General features: G+C 52.0%; 1 protein-coding gene across 13 annotated transcripts in view; it reads left to right on the forward strand.

The window, feature by feature from the left end:
- Nucleotides 1-2593: 2593 nt before the first annotated feature.
- Nucleotides 2594-17104, forward strand: part of Plekha6 (pleckstrin homology domain containing A6) — a 132434-nt gene continuing 117923 nt past the window's right edge. For 2 of the 13 annotated variants that reach the window (XM_023567110.2, XM_013157905.3), the window contains exons 1-3: nt 2598-2959; nt 8398-8474; nt 12006-12063. In XM_023567110.2, the coding sequence (XP_023422878.1) occupies nt 2877-2959; nt 8398-8474; nt 12006-12063 (218 nt within the window). In that variant the 5' untranslated portion in view covers nt 2598-2876. Of the gene's footprint in view, nt 2960-8397; nt 8475-12005; nt 12064-17104 lie in introns of all 13 variants that reach the window. The other 11 variants (XM_023567109.2, XM_063239967.1, XM_013157898.3 and 8 more) reach the window with 8 other exon arrangements.

Here is a 17104-nt window from a genome sequence, read left to right on the forward strand (position 1 = left end):
CAAATTTTGCTGCCTTTTAAAGAGGTAAAGTAAAATTTGCCACAGGGGAAAAACAATTCAATTTCATGCTCAATTGTCAAGCATACGATTTTTTTTTTTTTTTTTTTTTTTTTTTTTTTGTCTTTTTGAGACAGGGTTTCATTCTGTAGTCCAGGCCAGCCTTGAATTCACTAGGTAGCCCAGGCTGGCCTCAAACTCCTGGTGATCCTCCTGCCTCAGCCTCCTGAATGGTGGGATTACAGTTATGTGTCACTACTCCTGGCCATATAGGGTTTTCATTTTGACTTACCAACCTTCCCTCCTGACTCAGATAATTGTTGAACCAAGAACTGTTTGATTGTTTTTCTAAAAATTCCTATTCTGCATATCTGTAGTTCTTTTGCTAAAATGTCATTGTTAGCTATATCCCTGCTGATCATGACTGATAAACAAGAGTTAGAATGTACAAAGTTACTAATGACAGTAGTAGAAAAATTAGAAAAAGATTTTCAAACTTGATGTCATATTCCAAATGAATAATAGTACAAAAAAATGTAAAATATCTACTCTGGCCTTTTCTTGTCCAGGTTAGTGCTCCTAGGACCCCAGTTTAGATGAGACCACACTCTTGCAAGGGGACCCCCAGGAGCCTCTGCCCTCGGTGGAGCCATGAGGCCACACACGTTTCCAGATACATATCACTCTGTCCAGTTTCCACCCACATGCAGCCCAGCAGCCGCCCATACTGGTTGCTCAGGTTGGGCTGGGAGAGTGCTGGTTGCTGGTATTTTCCCTTGAGGCCTCTTGGCAGTAGTTCTGGTGGTTTAGATCCTGGGATAGCACAGGGGCCGGGCAGGTGCTGTGCTTTATCAGTGGGGTGACTCTTGTAGCTGTTTCACAAGACCTGGGGACTAAAGTGGCAGGGAGTCTGCATCTCTGATCCTCCAAACTCCCTGTTCAGGAACTGGGGGGCACAGGAAGTGTCAGCCCTTTACCATCACATGCAGCTTTCTCCGCTAGGAATTTGTAAGAGCTGTGGGGAGGATGAAGGTGGATGTTCTGGACTCCAGCTTCTCTTCTGCATGTAGAGAATGGTGTCAGCTTACAACTGGCAGCCAGGAATCAACCTGAAGTTGGCAGTTAATTTCTAATGTTGGAGGCAGAAGGATGTAATGGAACACACTGGCTTGATGCACTTGTGAGTAGATCCTTGTCACCATCACCTTGCTCAGTGACCTTGGCTCACACCTCCCTTCTCCACTCCTCGGTGTCCCATATTTAAAACAAGAGGATTGGACTAGATATCCTCCGAGGTGTCTTCCATGTTCACTGTCTATCAGCTGTAGAGACAGTGTACCTTCCTGGTTAAGCATCAGGGATACCCCGGAAACCTTCTTGGCTATCTTCTTTTCCCCATACAGCGGCTGCTACTGACATTTCTGTTCAACATCCCTCTGAGTAAGGTCCAAAAGTGCAGGATGAAGGTTGGTGTAAAACATAGCTCCTAGGTAGGATCATGTCAAGCAGTCATCAAACATTACTTTGATGCCCAGGCATCCAAGAATAATGATGAACGAGATGGGGCTGCTGCCTGGAGGGCCACACAGCCAGGAGTCAGACGAGTAAATCAGTCATTGTGTGCATAAAGCACCAGAACACATAAGGATGGATAGATACATCTGGGGTGGAGGTAAAAATAGCTTCCTGGAGGAGGTGGCACAAGGTGGAGACCCCCAAGTGCTAAGGGGGCAAACCCCCAAGAATGCTCACCAAAAGGGCTCTCCTCAACAGGTGCTCAGCGGCTGCCAGGTAGCACGTCACTTCCTGTAAAGACAGGTGCCTCTCCCATAGTCGGTTCCCTCCAGCCTGGTGCAAGGATTGGCACACACCACACACCACTTCCTTAGACTCCAGGAGCAGGTCCTCAGTAGGCTGCAAAAGCTGAGTGGACCCCAGCTTCTGTGATTTAGACTCTGAGATAGCAGCACTGTGGGCTCCAGTCAATACCATTTTTTATGTGCTGCTTGTAACCTGCGTTCTGTTCACAGAGTACAGCTCTCTCTCCCTCCCCCCCCCCTTTTTTTACCTTTCTGTATCACACACAGTGAGTTGGTGGAATGGGATGGAGAGACTTAACTGTTGATTTCTGAGTTGTTTCTCGGGTTTCCCTGTGATGCTGAGTAGTCATGACAGGCTTCTTGGAGGAGGAGCTCAGAAGGAAAGGCGAGGACTAGCTTGACTAGTTAGCTTGGCATCTTAGCTGGAAGCTGCCTCCCGCCAGGCCACCCTCCAGAGCATCTGACCTTTGTGCCTGCACAGCCTCCTGCTTCCCGCTTTCGGCCCGGAGGCCGACTGTGCCCCTCGGCCGGTGACTCAGGCTCTCGCGGGCTCCCGGGGCCGAGTTACCTTCCCGGCCCGGCCCCGCCCCGCCCGCCGTGCGAGTGTGGGATCCGCGCGGCGCGCACGGGCGGGCGACAGCGGCGCGCGGCGACCTGCGCTCCCGAGAGGGCGCCTCCCGCTCCCGCTCCGACGGCCGCCGCGCCGCTGCCCGCTGGCAGCCCCGGCGCGTAATTACTCCCCGCGCTAATTGCCTGTCATTAAAGTTCGGGAGCGGCCGGAGAGCAGCTCGGGAGGAGGCGGGCGGGGCAGGTGGTGTCGGGCTGCGCTCCCGGCCTGGCCAGGGTTAAGCGCTCGGCTGGCCCCCACCGCGGCTTGCGCCAGCTCGCCTCCAGCGGGAGGCCACGGTCACCGCCGGGGACCCGGAGGGACGCGCGAGCCGGGCGGGCCCGCCTCGAGCCCCCTTCCCCAGCGCGTCTCCAGGGCGGTGGAAAGTGGGGGCGCCAGCCTGGCGCCCGCCAAGGGGCGCCACGAGCGCGAGGGGCGGCGGGCCCGCAGCGATGGCCGAGGAGATCGACTGGCTGGACCTGCCCGGCCGGTGGACTTACGGAGTGGACCGCGGAGGGAGAGTCTTCTTCATCAAGTGAGTGGCTCTCTTTTCTATGTTCCCCCATTTTTTTTCAAGTTGTGTCATTGGAAAGGTGGCCGGGCAGGGGACCGGCTGGCGGGTGGAGGGAAGGGGCGGCTGGACAGCGCATGACTAATAAGTTTATCGCCGCGCCTGTTTGAATGCGGCTCCCGCCTTTCCCGCAGTGGGTCAAAGTCCAGTGAAGGCTCCCAGTTCCTAGCCTGGGACGGCAGGGCAGGGCAGGTGCTGGCCTTCCCCTCTCTTCCCTGACCGCAGAAGAGGCCCCCACGGGGGACAATGAAAGGGATGAGTGTCCAGCCTGGAGTCCTGTCTGCTTCTGGTGCTGGAGGGGTAGAGGGTCGTCTCTCCCCCTCCCCCCTTCCCCCTCCCTGGTTCCTCTACAGGGAGACTCTGCTAAGTGACACCCCCACCCCCACCCCGTCACAGTGCCTCCCGCCTTGTGGTCCCTGCCCTCCCTCAGCCTGGGGGCTGTCCCAGCAGCAGCCCCTCTCCCCTCCTGCTGCTTCCTGGGCCCTTGGTCATGAGGCAGGATGTATTCTTCAGGGAGGGAGAGCCCTGGCTACTCTTGGTAATTTATTAGTGCTGTTATATTAATTTCATAAGCTAAAATGGCTGTGGCATAATCTCATTATAAAAAGTAGCCCCACTTGGCCCTCTGTTGGCTTCTCCTATAGGCATCCGTTGCCAGGACATAAACCTCCCATGATATAGCAAGTCTAGAAGTGCAGCATTCTGGATGGTGACCCACACCTGATAGTCTTTCTCTGCCTCAAGAAAACCACTCACAGAACATGAGCACTGGCAGGGATCCAGGAGCCATCCTGTATTGCCCAGAGGGAACTTGAGGTCCAGAGGGATTGCAGAGCTTGTGTGGGAAGAGGCCACTGGTCACTAGGCGCTGGAGTGAAGTCTGGCATGCTCCACACTGTCCCTGGTTCCAGGCAGGTGGCAGGCAGTGTCTCCTCATAGTGTCTGTCAGTTCCCAAGCTTGCTTAAGTCATTTCTTCTGTAATTATCACTGCCATTATCCTAATTGATGCTGTCATTACTTTACTGTTGTTGTAATAACCTTAGAAATTAACTCTGCTAAAGTTCTTGACCCTGGGTTGGGCTTTTACATAACGGAACTTCTCCAGGATTAAAACTGGGCCTCCCTTCCATAGTAGCTTGAGACATCATAGTCATAAGAATCATCCAGGGCAGGCCCAGAAGAGTGCATCTGCAGTCCTGGCTACTTGTGAGGCTGAAGCAGGAGGATCACATGAGCCCAGGAGTTTAAAATTAATCTGGACAATAAACAAATAAATAAAAATAAAAAGTCAGACAAAAAGTTTACTAAAAAGGATGATTTATGATACTGCCTCTGGAGATTACTATTCACAAGGTCCAGGGCAAGGCCTGATAGTGTGAATTCCCACAAGTTTCTCAGGTATCCCCAGGAAGTAGTTCATTCTGTTCTTCTCTCCAATTTCTTTCATTCTATAAACATGCATGGAACAGTGACTCAGCTGCAGCCCTACATGCTGGCAATAGAAAACACTGAGCTCCAGGTTTTCCTTGAAGGTAGTAGAGAGAAAACTCAACTACATCAGAAACAACGTGAAGTGTTCTGGAGGTGCGTACTTGGTGATGCTCTAGGAACAGGAGGAGAAAACACTAACGCTTAGCATGGTGTCCAGGGGAAGGACCTTGGAGAAGAACCCTCAGCCTGTGGGCTGATGTCTGTGGAGGGACGGGAATGAAAGGGGCCCTGCAGCCAGGCTGCTGCAGAGAGGGCAGCAGTCAGGGCACAGCACAGCATGGGGTCCCTATCCCTCAACAGGCTGAGGAGAGGTGGCATGGAAGCCAACAGGATCCCGCAGGGTACAAGGCCAAAAAATAGAAGGGAGCTGAGAGGTTTGGACTTGACCCTACTGTTGATAGATGGAAAGCCAAAGAAGACTTTCAAGGGCTTGATGCAGATCTGCATTCCGTGCATCCCTCTGGCGGCAGCAGGGATGGTGATTTGGGAGCCGGGTAGGAGGCAGGGGGAAAACTGAGGTATGAAAGTGTCAGGAGGGCCGGGGGATTTAGCTCAGCGGCATAAGCGGCTGCCTTGCAAGCAGGCAGTCGTGAGTTCGATCCCTGGTACCGATAAAAAAACGAAAAAGACAAAAAAAAAAAAAAAAGAAAAGAAAGTGTCAGGAGCAGTGGTAAAGTTGAAAGCCAGGAGGCAGCTGATGGGGTCTGAATTAAAGCAGGAAGAAGAGAAAGAGAGGCAGGTAGAGGAGGGAAAAATCTTTAGGAATGGGATTGCAAGAGTCCACCAAATGCCTGAAAGTGGAGAGGGCATAGGCAAATCAGCCTTCCTTGCTTGAGTGTGAGAGGAGGGACCCGGAAAGACAAGCCTGGTTTGGGTAATACAGGTTATCCAGGCTCGGCGAGGACATAATGAGTGTGAGGTCCCCGTGGGACCGGGGGGTGGGATGTCTGACTGAAAGCTGGACCACTGGAGAGTGCTTAGAGAGAGAGGTGGGGCCAGGAGAGTCTGGGAGTCACCAGGCAGAGAGAGAGCCACCCAGAGTACAGGGAGGTGGAAGAGCCAGGCAGTGCTAGCTCTGCCTGGAATGTAAGGGAAGCAGAGAGGAAGAAAGGCCAGAGTCAGCCTGAGGCTCAGGCTCACGGAGGTGAGCAGTGCTGGTCTGGGCAAAGTGCCATCCCAGAAGGCAAGAAAGGAATGCTGGGAACAGAGGAGGCAGGATGGTCAAGGCCGCAAAGACCGAGAGGTGTCTGCTGCATCTAGGGAGGCTTTGTGGGCGGGTGTCTTTAATGGAAGGTGGTTTCCAGGGAACGCTGGGAACAGAATCCATACTGGAGTGGACTGGGTGAGGGGAGGCCGGAAGCAGGGGAAGAAGCTGCGGAGGAGAGGGCATTGAGAGAGGGTCAGGTGCCCAGCTGTGACAGGAATAGATGAGAGTGGTGGGGAACGTGAGAGACCTGTTGAGGAGAGAAGCTCGTGATCAGGTCTGGGATGCTGAGTAGGATGAGGTTCTAGAAGAGAGAAGAGGCCAGGTGTGCTGGCCTTCCTACGTGGGAAATTAAGGCAGGATGATCCTTAGTTTGAGGCCAACCGGAACAATTTCACAAAATCCTCCTCAAAACAAGAGCCAAGGGTGTAGCTCAGTGGCAGAGTGCCTGTGTAGCATGCTCAAGGTCTTGGGTTCAGTCCTCAACACTAAAAATCAAACACAAAAGATAGGAGACAGCTGGGCATGGTGGCACTCTCCTGTAATCCCAGTGCTCGGGAGGTCAAGACAGGAGGATTGCTGCACATTCAAGGCAAACTTCAAAGGTCAAGGCAAGCCTGAACTACACTGAGAGATTCTGTCTCAACAACAAAACAAAACAGGAGAAAGAGACCTCTTCTCCATTGTAGAGATAAAAATCTAAGGATAGGTGAGAATAGGGGTCAGTTTGGAACAAGGCCATTGGATATGTTGGAGAAGCCTACTGGTCTTTATTTTTTCTTCACATGAAAGGCAAGTTGAGCCGCTGGCAATGAGTGAGGTGAGTAGGACAGGCAAACCCACCTTGAAGCTGATGAGAATGACTTGGGACATTTTGCAAGTGGCAACTGACTGGGATCCAGGATCCTGAAAATACTAGGTGGTGCCCAGCTAAGCGCATGAACTGTGGAGTTGTAGTGACCTGGTTTCCCCTCAACCTGGTGCTTGGGTAGAGGGAGCCTGTGGTTGAGTAGCTCTGGGCCAGGGACGGACAGGGGAGGGCTGTGAACAACAAAGACAGGAAGTTGTGGTTGTGGTAGGAAGCCTGGGGTGTGCTGGGATTGTCCTTGAGATCCAGGCAGCAGTCGGGGTGGAGCTAGATAGGAGGTTTGAGGGAGCCCAAGAGGAGGGAGGGTCTGGGGCTGGCAAGTGTGGGGAGGTGGGTGGGGAGGTGCAGAGGCTGAGGACTCTGGCAGAATTTCCTCACATCCTGTCCCTTCCTTGATTCCTTTCCACCAGCTCCCAGCTCCAAAGCCATACAGCCAGAAGCCCACAGAGTGAAGGGTTAGTATGTTAGAGGTCCTTTTCACTGGCTCCGGAGTGCAGGAGTTATTAGAACCAAGTCATGGTCTGTTCTCTGCTGACCAGAGGGCTGGGTCAGCTGGGAAATCTCTTCCTACAGTAAGTGTCAACCTCAGAGAAAAATTAGTGCAGTCCAGAGAAAAAGGTCATTTGTCCACACAGTGTACAGGACTGTTCATAGCAGTGTTGTTTGTAATGGCCCCAAACTGCAGAGAGCTCATACGTCCTCCCACAGGTAAATGGGTGGACATACTGGAAAGCTACTAATGATCCAATAACACTGAACATCATGGAAGGAAGGAGAGGGAGAAGGAAAGAGTGAAGGAGGGAAGGAGCGGAGGCAGGCAGACAGGAAAAAAGAAAGAAGTCTAGCATGCCTGATTTCATTTATATATAACTCTTGAAGCTCTAGAAAATACATGCTAACCTGTAGTAATAGAAAGAGGTCAGTGTGGCTGGGGAGGCTGAGAGTGGAATTAGGAAGCGCGCGAAGAAAGTCTTGGGAGTTTATGATGTTGATTTTGTTGATAATTTCATCTTTGTGTGTCAAAGCTTACTACATTGTGCATGCCAGTGTATTGTATGCTCTATTTCAGTAAAACTTTAGTGGGGCCTTTCTTAGGAGCCTATTGTGTGTCCTAAAGACACTGTATGAAATCTTATGCTGACTTAGACACCAGGAGGGCATCCTCTCTTTCATGTACCTGAACTGGCCAGGTGCCGCGTGCTGGGTCACATCAGGCTCTGGGAAAATCTGTCACCTGGGTGGTGGCGGTGGAGAGGTGGCAGTGAGCTCCTGTGCCCTGAGGATTTGCACTGCTGGGGGCCCCTTTTTGCTGGATTGAGATGCGGAAGAGCCTGGGGCGAGGGTAGATTTATAATCTGTGCTGCTGCCGATGTGAGGGATGGTGCAGCTTTCAGACACCCAGCCACTCTGGCTTCTCCTCCATCCTTCACAGACGTTGCCAGCTGGGGACCTACCCCTGTCCCCTCTCCTGGTCTCCTCAGCAAAGCTTTGGCCTTCTCCTCACTACCTCCCCAGGAGTAGCCCTTCTCTGTCACAGCATCACCTGTCCCTTCTGTTGTGAGAGGTCCTAGACATCTGCTCTTTTTATGCTCATTTGCCTGAGGTGTGAGGGGTGGTTATCAGCTCTCCGAGGCTGGGGATCAAGCACGTCTACCTCTGAGTCCTCAGAGACTGCTCCAAAGGCTGCTCCCTGGGCAAATGTGAGTGAGTGGATGGTGGTGTGGGGCTCCCATCTTGGGGCAGGGTACTGGGTGACTTGCACTCAGAAGTGAGTGTGTCAAGGCTCTCTTGATCTGACCCTTTCTTGATCCTGACCCTTTCTTATTGGTCCTTCTTAGTGATGAGGAAAAGTCAACCAGCTGGGTGCACCCGGGTACAGAATCAGCCATCCAGAGTGGACACTGCTTCAGCCCAGGTAAGGAGCCAATTGCCCTGCCTCCGTAACCCAGGAAGATGTCAAAGCTGGGGAAGGCAGCAGGCGGTGGGACCCCTGTGCCCTGGCTTTGCTCTGCCCCTTCTCAGCTCACCTTTGGATGCCTTTTGGGGGATCCTGAGGAACCTCTGAGTCTCCCCACGCTTCCACGTGTACCACTAGCATCTGGGACAGACCTTGGAGGACAGAGCTCTTGTCCTGTCTCAGCCCTTTGTCCAGTCAGAAAGTTTCTCCAGTCTGAGGCTCCTGAAATGGCAACCCCCCACCCAGTACTATGTGCCAGCCTGGCAGTGTCTCCTTCTGTGTTGCCCAGGACAGCTGCCACTGGCACTGTGGAAATGTGGCTAGTGCTAGTGAGGACCTGAAACTTAAAAATGTGTTTTTCTCAGAGAGGCAGGTACAGTGGCACATGCCTGTAGTCTGTGACACTCAAGGAGGCTGAGGCAGGAGGATTACAACTTCACCCCTAGCCTGGACAGTTTAATGACTTAGACCCTATCTTAAAATAAAAATGAACAAAGGGCTGAAGATATAGCTTAGTGCAAAGGTCCTAGGTTCCATCCTCCATACCACACCATCAAATAAAATAAAATAGGAAAAAAATAACCCCTTGTGGTTAGTAGGAACTCCTTCACAGGGGGAGAAACAGGAACAGGAAAAAGGAGACACCAAGGCTAACACTGGTTTGCTTATTTGCCCTCAGGGACCTCCCAGGCCCATGGGTAAGGTGGGACACATCTAGCCAACAACACATATAGAACGACCAAGGTAGCTGGGTGTGGTGGTACACATTTATAACCCCAGCACTCAGTATTACAGAAACAAACAAACAAAGAAGAGCCAAATAAAAGGTTCCAGTCTGCATTGCATAGATAGGGATACCAGGAATCAAGGCAAGGCCCGGGGAACCTTAGTTGAGCATCAGGCCACCCTCTTTGGGGCACTGCTGGAGGTCAGTAGGAAGAGGGAGTGTGAGAAAGGAGCATCGTGGGAGAATCTCTACTCATCCAGCCTTCATCTGACCCAACACCAGGCACCAGGTTCTGGGAACCTTGGTCATTCGTAGGGTACAGCCAACACTGTTGGACACATGGTGTAGGGTTTGAATTTGCCCAGAACCTACTTCTGTTTGATTTTGGGCTGTCTTAGGCAGGAAAATTGAAGAGCAGAGAGGAAGTCCCTGGCTCAAGGCCATTTGGCTAATATACATGGTGTCATGGCCAAATGCAGAAGCTCTGGAGGAGTTGTGGCCCCAGATCTGATCTTGGTTTGCCAGCAGTGTGGTCCTAGGCAGACCCCAAGAGTTAGCTTCTTCATCTGTGCAGCAGGGGTGAGTTAGTCATCAGAGTTCCGCCTGTCACACAAAGGGAAGTAGCTGCTGTTGGACTGTCTCTGTTGGGTTTCCAGCTTGAAGGAGGCCTCTTCCCCACAAGGAGAAGGTGTTTTCTTTCAGCCAGGGTGTCATTGCTGCTGCAGTGTCTCAGCTGTCTGCATTGGGCCTATCACCTCTCTAGGAAGGATAGGGAGATGATTAAAAGTCTGGAAGCCAGTTCTCTCCTTTTAGGCTGCAGCTAACTGGTTGTCCAAAGCCGGGAAGGGGTTAAGGTGCCCCTGAAGCTTGCCGGGAAGGCAGCTGCCTCGGTGGGCACTCCGCCTGGACAGGAATATAAGCGCTCTTGGTGTTGCCCAGGCAGAGAGGGCAGTGTGGAGGGAAGTTGCTAGAAAAAGGCAGGGGACATAATCCACACTGGCCTCCTTCCCAGACACATCACAGTGGAAGGATTATTTATGGTTCTGACCCAATGGGGATCCCTGTGCTTGGAGAGGCTGCCAACCCACGCCCTTTTGAATGGGACCATCCTCCTGCAAGGACAGAGGGGAACAAGTAGCATTTATGGAGCTGCACAGAGGAGAGAATGTGGGCTTTGGAGGTGGCAGACCAGCACTCATATCCCAACCTTGTGTGACCCTAAGTGAGTTGATAAACCTGTCTGGATCTCAGTTTCCTCATCTGTGAATCTGTTCGGGCTTGACACTCATTGTGCAATGTTGCTGTGCAGATTAGATAAGCTATCGGAGGTGGTGTTCAGGGTTTAGATGGAGGATGGGAGCGCTTCACCAAGGGAGCTGCTGCTTAGTTCTCTGGGTCAAGTCCTGGGCTGGAATTTGGGCTCGCTAAGCTGTTTTAGTTCACTGAAGCAACAACTGCACCACCGGCAGCCACTGTGGGGGTAGAGACCTTTGATTCATACAAGAGCACAGAGTGGTTGAGTCTGCACTGGGCCTTCTGCTCTGCAGCACCCAGGCTCCACTCTGTGCAGTGTGTGTGCTAAGCCGCTCAGAAGATGGCAGGAGACATCCAGGCCAATGGACAGTGGCTGTGACCTGGAAAGCTCCACACCAGGGCATGTATTTGGGGAAAGGTAGCAGTGATTGTCAAGAAAATTTCTGCCTATTGTCCAGTATGTCAGCAAGAAGGCTTCCCGTACCCTCACAAAAAATGAACTCAACCAGCTCTCTAGTACCTCTGACAGTGGATTCTCTTGAGTCTCTCCGAAGGCTCACCCTCTGCCATGGGGTAGAGAAATCCTGTCCCAGGAAGGTGGGACTGGCCACGGTGTCTGTTTGGTTCAATGGGCAGCATAAATCAATGCTTAATCGGGAGCTCCTTGGAGGTGGAGGAGAGTTTAACTCCTGTCACTCAGATTCTGATTCTCCTCTCTGAGCACTTTCATAGATAAGCTTTGTTTTCCTTTGGAGATGCTACTGGAGACTAAAAGGCGAGTCTTTCCAAAGCTGGGTGTGGTGACACTGTAATCTCGGTATCCTGGTAGGCTGAGATAGGAGGACTGTAAATTCAGAATCACAAATTCAATCTCTACTTGGGCAACTTAATGATTTAGTGAAGCCCTGTTTCAAAAATAAAAACTAAATTAAAAAAGCACTGATGGTGTAGCTCAATGTAAAGGCCCTGGACTCAGTACCCAGAACTGCAAAAGCAAAAGCAAAAACAGAACTGAAGTCTCTGCATTTTCCAGGACTGATTGTCCCAGGTCCTCAGCATCCTGTTGGGAAGCAGCAGAACCTGGTGGTCACAGCACTGGCCTAGCATTCAGATCCTTGAATCCTGGTCAGATTTTGGTGCCAATGACTGTGAGCTATGGACAAGTGACTGCCCTTGGTTCTGAGGGGGCTGGTTGCATGGCTCTAAGGGCACTTTCAGGACAACTGTCATGCTCTTACTGCTGTGTATGGGGCCTGACCTAGTGCAGGTGCTCAGAAAGGTTTGCTGAGTGACTCAGCGGGTCCCCTCAGGGAGTGGGTTCTTTGGCCACCTTGCCCATTGTCAGAGAACTGCCCACTGCTACCTTTGTCACCATCTCCTGGGGATATAGGCTCTGGGGACAATGGGTGCTCCAGGGGCTGTGGTGGTCTGAGAATTCTGATGACTCTCCAGGCAGGTCAGATAAGAGCCCAGCTCACCTGTGCTGTGCTCCTCTTGCCTCCTCACAGGGTTACCCAAAGGCTGGGAGATGGATTCCACTGCCGAAGGAGCTGTGTACTTCATCAAGTGAGTAGGACGGAGCTGCCTTTCTGATCTCTCTTGCCGTTGGTCGTCCTCACATCCTGGACGTCCACGCTGCTTGGACGGGGAGGAGGTTAAAGGGTCTGGAGCGCAGCGGACAGAGGCTGAGTGTGTGTGCATGCGCGTGGTGGCCTGTGCGTGGCCAGCATTGGTCCCCAATCACATAGATTCTGGGACTGCGGAAGTAGGGAACACTGAGCTGGGCTGTGCAGGTGAGAAGCAACACACTGTTCCAGGCACGCAGCAAGTTTGGGAAGTTGGAGATGGAGTACAGCCATGGGAAAGAGGTATGGCCAGGTGTCACAAGGGAGCAAGGCCGGGCTGGCCACTCTCGATGTCTCTCATGGGGACACTTGTAATTTGGGGTGGAGGTGTGTGTGGCCTCCTGGGCAGCTGAAGGTATGCCTGGGAGAGTCAACCTGGATTTCAGGGAGGTCACAGGGGCGCAGGCCTCTGGGCTCATTTCAACCCAGACTCACTTTTTCGTCTCCCCACCTCCCAGCCAGGTGGGGTCCTGGCTTCCTTCCTTGGGCAAGGCTCGGCATGCCCTGGTTTGTGGTTCCCCACCTGGTCTGGTCCCCGATGCTGCAAAAGACGACACAGTGCCACTGCCCGGCTGGCTGGGTCACTGGTACTGGCAGAGGGGTCACAGTGGCCTGTAGTGGGAGCAGGCTGTCTCTTTCCTGTTCACTCCTCTTCTTCTCTGAGACCTGCATCCCCAGGACCGAGAGGAGTCCCTTTTCATCCCCACTCAGGGCCGTACATACAACAGCTTGGCTGTTAATCATTTACTCAGAAAACAGTGGAAGCCTTTCTGTAAATTTTTTGGAACTCGTTCTGCTGTGACATGGTTCTTACAGTTTGAATTTTCCCTGAACTTGAACCCAAATCCTCTTGCTTCTATTAAGAATTGTGAGGTCTTTTTTTCTTTACATGTATCATCTCATTGTTCCTCAATTCACACTGGGATTAAAAAAAAAAAAAAACCAAGGAGAGCGGGGCATGGTGGCTCACGCCTCTAATCCCAGCACTCAGGAGGCTGAGGTGGAAGGATCGTTGCAAATTCCAGACTAGCCTGGGTTACAAAGTGAGCTCAAGACCAGCCTGAACTGCATAGCGAGACCCCGAGACCCTGTCTCAAAAAAGACAAACAAACAAATAAAAAATACACACTGGGATTGTTCAGGAAGCACTTTTAGTATTACCTTATCTCATTGCTCCTTAAAATCTTGCCATGTAAGATGATCTAATCCTTGAACTGCTCTCTGGCCAGCTATGCTGACCTTTAGCTTTCTTGCCTTCTGTCATGTCAGACTCATTCCCATCTCAGGACCTTTGTGCATGCATCTTCCTGTGCCCAGAGCACTTTCCCTGTGTTGCCACCCCTGTGGCTTCTACATGTCAATAAGCTCAAGTGTCATCTCCTCAGGGGGTGCCTTTCCTGATTGCTGATGTTCCCACCCCTCCTTCAGTCTTTTTCCCCCTTAACCTACCAACACCTAAAGCCTTTAGAAGTTTATTTATTTACATTTTTTGGTTACTGTTATCCACTGGCATGTAGCCCTTGAGAGCAGAATCTGGCTATGGTATTTTGTTTCCCACCGTCCCAGGAATTTTCTGGTACTCAGTAGGAAGTCCATATTTGTTGAAAGGAGTGAGTGAATAAAAGAGACTGAGAGGTAAGCAACAAAAGCATAATTCATGCCTGCCTCAACTGTCGGCCCTGAGCTTTCTCCTAAGCTTCCCCCATCAGTCAGGTGCAGGGATAGGTGTGCTTTACGGCCTCTGCCTCTGCATTCATCCTCTGTCCCATCTGTAGCGGCAGCCGCAGCAGCATGGGACTGCAGCACCCTAGAGACTGTGCCTTCCTCCCCTCCCACCACCCTGGTCCATCATCCCTCCTCCTGCTGCAGCAGCAACCACTTCTCACCATCCCCGTGCTTCCTGGTGCCCCAGGACTGTTCAGGCAGCTTCCCCTTCCTTCTCCTGCCTCCAGCTCCAGTGCTCCAGGAGAGCTTTTCCCTAGAGTACAAATCACTCATCTCACTCTCCGTGAAAACCTTTCTACATTTCCCATCACTTAAGGATCAAACCCATGTCCCTCCTCTAGGAACTTAAAGGTCTTCATGATCCGGCCTCCACCTTCCCTCTCAGCTCACCCATACGCACCCAGTTTGCTCTTTAACTTGCTTCTGCAACCTCACCAAGCCTCTTGTGTCCTCAGAACACATGCGTCATTTTCCGCAGTCATTCTCCACCCTGAGCGCCACCAGAGGGCTTGTGGAGACATTTTGCCGGTCCTCCTGCTGGAGTTTCTGAGTCAGAAGGTCCAGGCTGCATTTCTAATGAGTTTCTAGGTGATGCTGATGGCACTGGTCTGGGGACCACACATTGAGTACCACTAGTGTGGGATGAAAACTGATCCTGGGCAGAGGGCGACCTATGCTGGCTATGAAGTCTGCTACAGATGTTGGTAGCTGTATCTTACATGCTCCTGTGTGTCCCAAGGTTGGCAGCTGTGCTACAGCAGTAGCAGCTGCCACCCCTTTCAGAGCTAAAGGCTTCACTGCATCATCTCATCTAATCCTCACAATATCTTAAAGGGGAGGAACTATCACCCTGACCTGTTTTAGCTGATAATAGGGAGACCAAGATAATGTCACCAAGCTTGCAGAAAGCCAAGCTAGAACCCTGGGTCTTCATGATTTCACAACCCTGCTCTTTGAAGAGTCCTGGGCTCCTGCAGCACTGTTGGCTCCTGGCTTGAACAGGAGGGTGCTTTGGGACTCCATAGTGAAGGAGTGAGTGATGGATGGCCGATGCCTTTCCAACCTGCCTGTCTGAGCTGTTTCCAAGAAAGTTGATGACATTTTGTTGGTGTGTGAATTAAGAACTCTGAATAGCCCAGACATGGGTCCCATGAGGTAATAATGACAATCAAGTATCCAGACAACTTGGGAAGCTATTTTTGCTTCTAGTATGAATGAGTCAAATTTCAATGAGCAAATAACTGTTGTTTTCCCAGGATCAGTAAGTGCTTTCCTTCAAGGTGTTGGGAGGTGATGATCATCGCGATACACACAACTGATGTAGTTACCAGGCACTGTGTCATTTACCAGGAATTGGATGTGGGGTAAAGCCCGGTGCACCTGGGTGTACTTACCACATGCTTCCACAAGAGGACACTAGAGCATGTGTGATTGCCACCACCAGGCCTGTAGGGAGTTTGCTCAGTGGTGACAAATTGGATACTCTGGTTGATGGTGTCTTCTAGGAGCTGACAAGGCTATTTTGACCTTGCTTGCCATACCCTCAAGCACTGTGGGTCTGGTGGGCTTCATGCTGATACTTAAAGATGCAGCTGTGTAGCTGGGAATGGTGGTGCATGCCTGTAATCCTAGCTGCTGGGAAGAGTCAAGCAGAAAGATTGCAAGTTCAAGGCCAGCCTGGGCAATTGAGCAAGACCCTGTGTCAAAATTTTTAAAAATTTAAAAAGTGCTGGGAAATAGCTCAGCACACACTGGGTTCAATCCCTAGTATGAAAAAAAAAAAAGAAGAAGAAGAAAAAGGGTAGAAAGGAAAGAAAGATGAAAAGAAAGGCAGGATTACAAGGAAGAAAGACAGGTTGGAAGGAAGGAAGGATGGGAGGCAGGAAAGAAGGAAAAAAAGACCCTGCTATATAACACCAATTCTGACCTACAGAAAGTCTCTTCTTGGTTCTTGGCTCCTTCCCCTGCTCCCTGATCAAGCCACCCGCTATGAATGTATCACTTCCCTTTCTCTTTCTCTGGGGCTGGCAGGGAGGGGGACATGGCAGAGACCTGTCCTGCAGAGCCCCATCCCATAACCCTGCTGCCCCTCCACTCAAGGAGCTGTACCTGGGCCTTGTTGCTTCTGTGCTCTGGTCTGAGCGCCTCCTCTGAGATGGTGTGACATCAGGCAGGTGGAGCCTGTGCCTGGCTGGGGGCTTCAGAGATGGCGAGGTAGTGCAGAGAGGCAGACCGGGGCTGGGCCCCTGGGTGCAGGGCTGGGCCTGGACCCAGGCGAGTTCTAGGAAGTTGTACAGACCCTACCCTGTGGGACTCCCAAAGAGGAGGAATCACAGGAAGTGAGGTGGCACCAGCAGAATCTGTTACGTTGTCTCAAGAAGGCAGACAGGATGGACAACCCAGGACAGCATCTGATGGAACCGCTCTGCCAGCTCCTTCCTCAGAACAGCAAGTGACGCCTCTGAACAGTGGAGGGCGAGGTAGGCAGGAGACAAGGTAATGAACAATGGTTGGGGTGTCAGAGAAATGCCATCTGCAAGTGAGAGAAACCGAGGCTCAGGGGGCAGTAGGGCATTCTGAAGGACAGAGGCACAAATGGCTTAAGGGCCCCAAGTGAGAGTGTGGCTGAGGGGTGGGTCTTCCAGTTTAGTGTTTTAGTGGCCAGAGGCCACACGGTGGCGCTCCAGTGTTCGGAGACCATGAATAGTGACTGAGAGGTGGAACTTGGGCCCTGAGCCTCAGGGATTTGGGGTCTGGACAGGCAGGGCCACTGAGGAATTTCTGCAGGCTCCTCTTTCCCCCATGCCTCCCCGTCAGCCTTTCCTGGGTGCATCTTGCTGCTCTGCCAGGCTAACAGGGAGGTGCCTGCCTCCTCTGCTCAGCCCCACCTCACCTGTCTGGGACCCCAGGACCCTCATACTGTACCTTCTACCCCAGCATGAAGGTGCCACACCTGATCCAGTCCTCCCTTTGGCCTGGCATCTACCCTGAGCCCCCAGTCGCCCCTGCTCAGGCTCCTCGGTTGATCTAGGAACTGTCTGCCACCCTTGCTTGATGTCTGCCAAGAGGAAACCTGCCCAGCAGGTCCGTCTGTCTGCTGCCTTTTCCAGTGGTCTGAAGATTGAGTGGGATGGGGCTGCTGTCCTTGTCCTCTTCCCTGTCCCACTCCGGGGTGCTATAATCTCTCACCTCAACCCTAGTGACCCCAAAGAGCCCCTTGCTGTTGGCTGCCTGGTCGCAGAATCTCCCTTGCCTGC

Source organism: Cavia porcellus, unplaced genomic scaffold (assembly GCF_034190915.1).
Source record: "Cavia porcellus strain 051 isolate PalLab524CR breed Dunkin Hartley unplaced genomic scaffold, mCavPor4.1 scaffold_29, whole genome shotgun sequence".
NCBI lineage: Eukaryota > Metazoa > Chordata > Mammalia > Rodentia > Caviidae > Cavia > Cavia porcellus.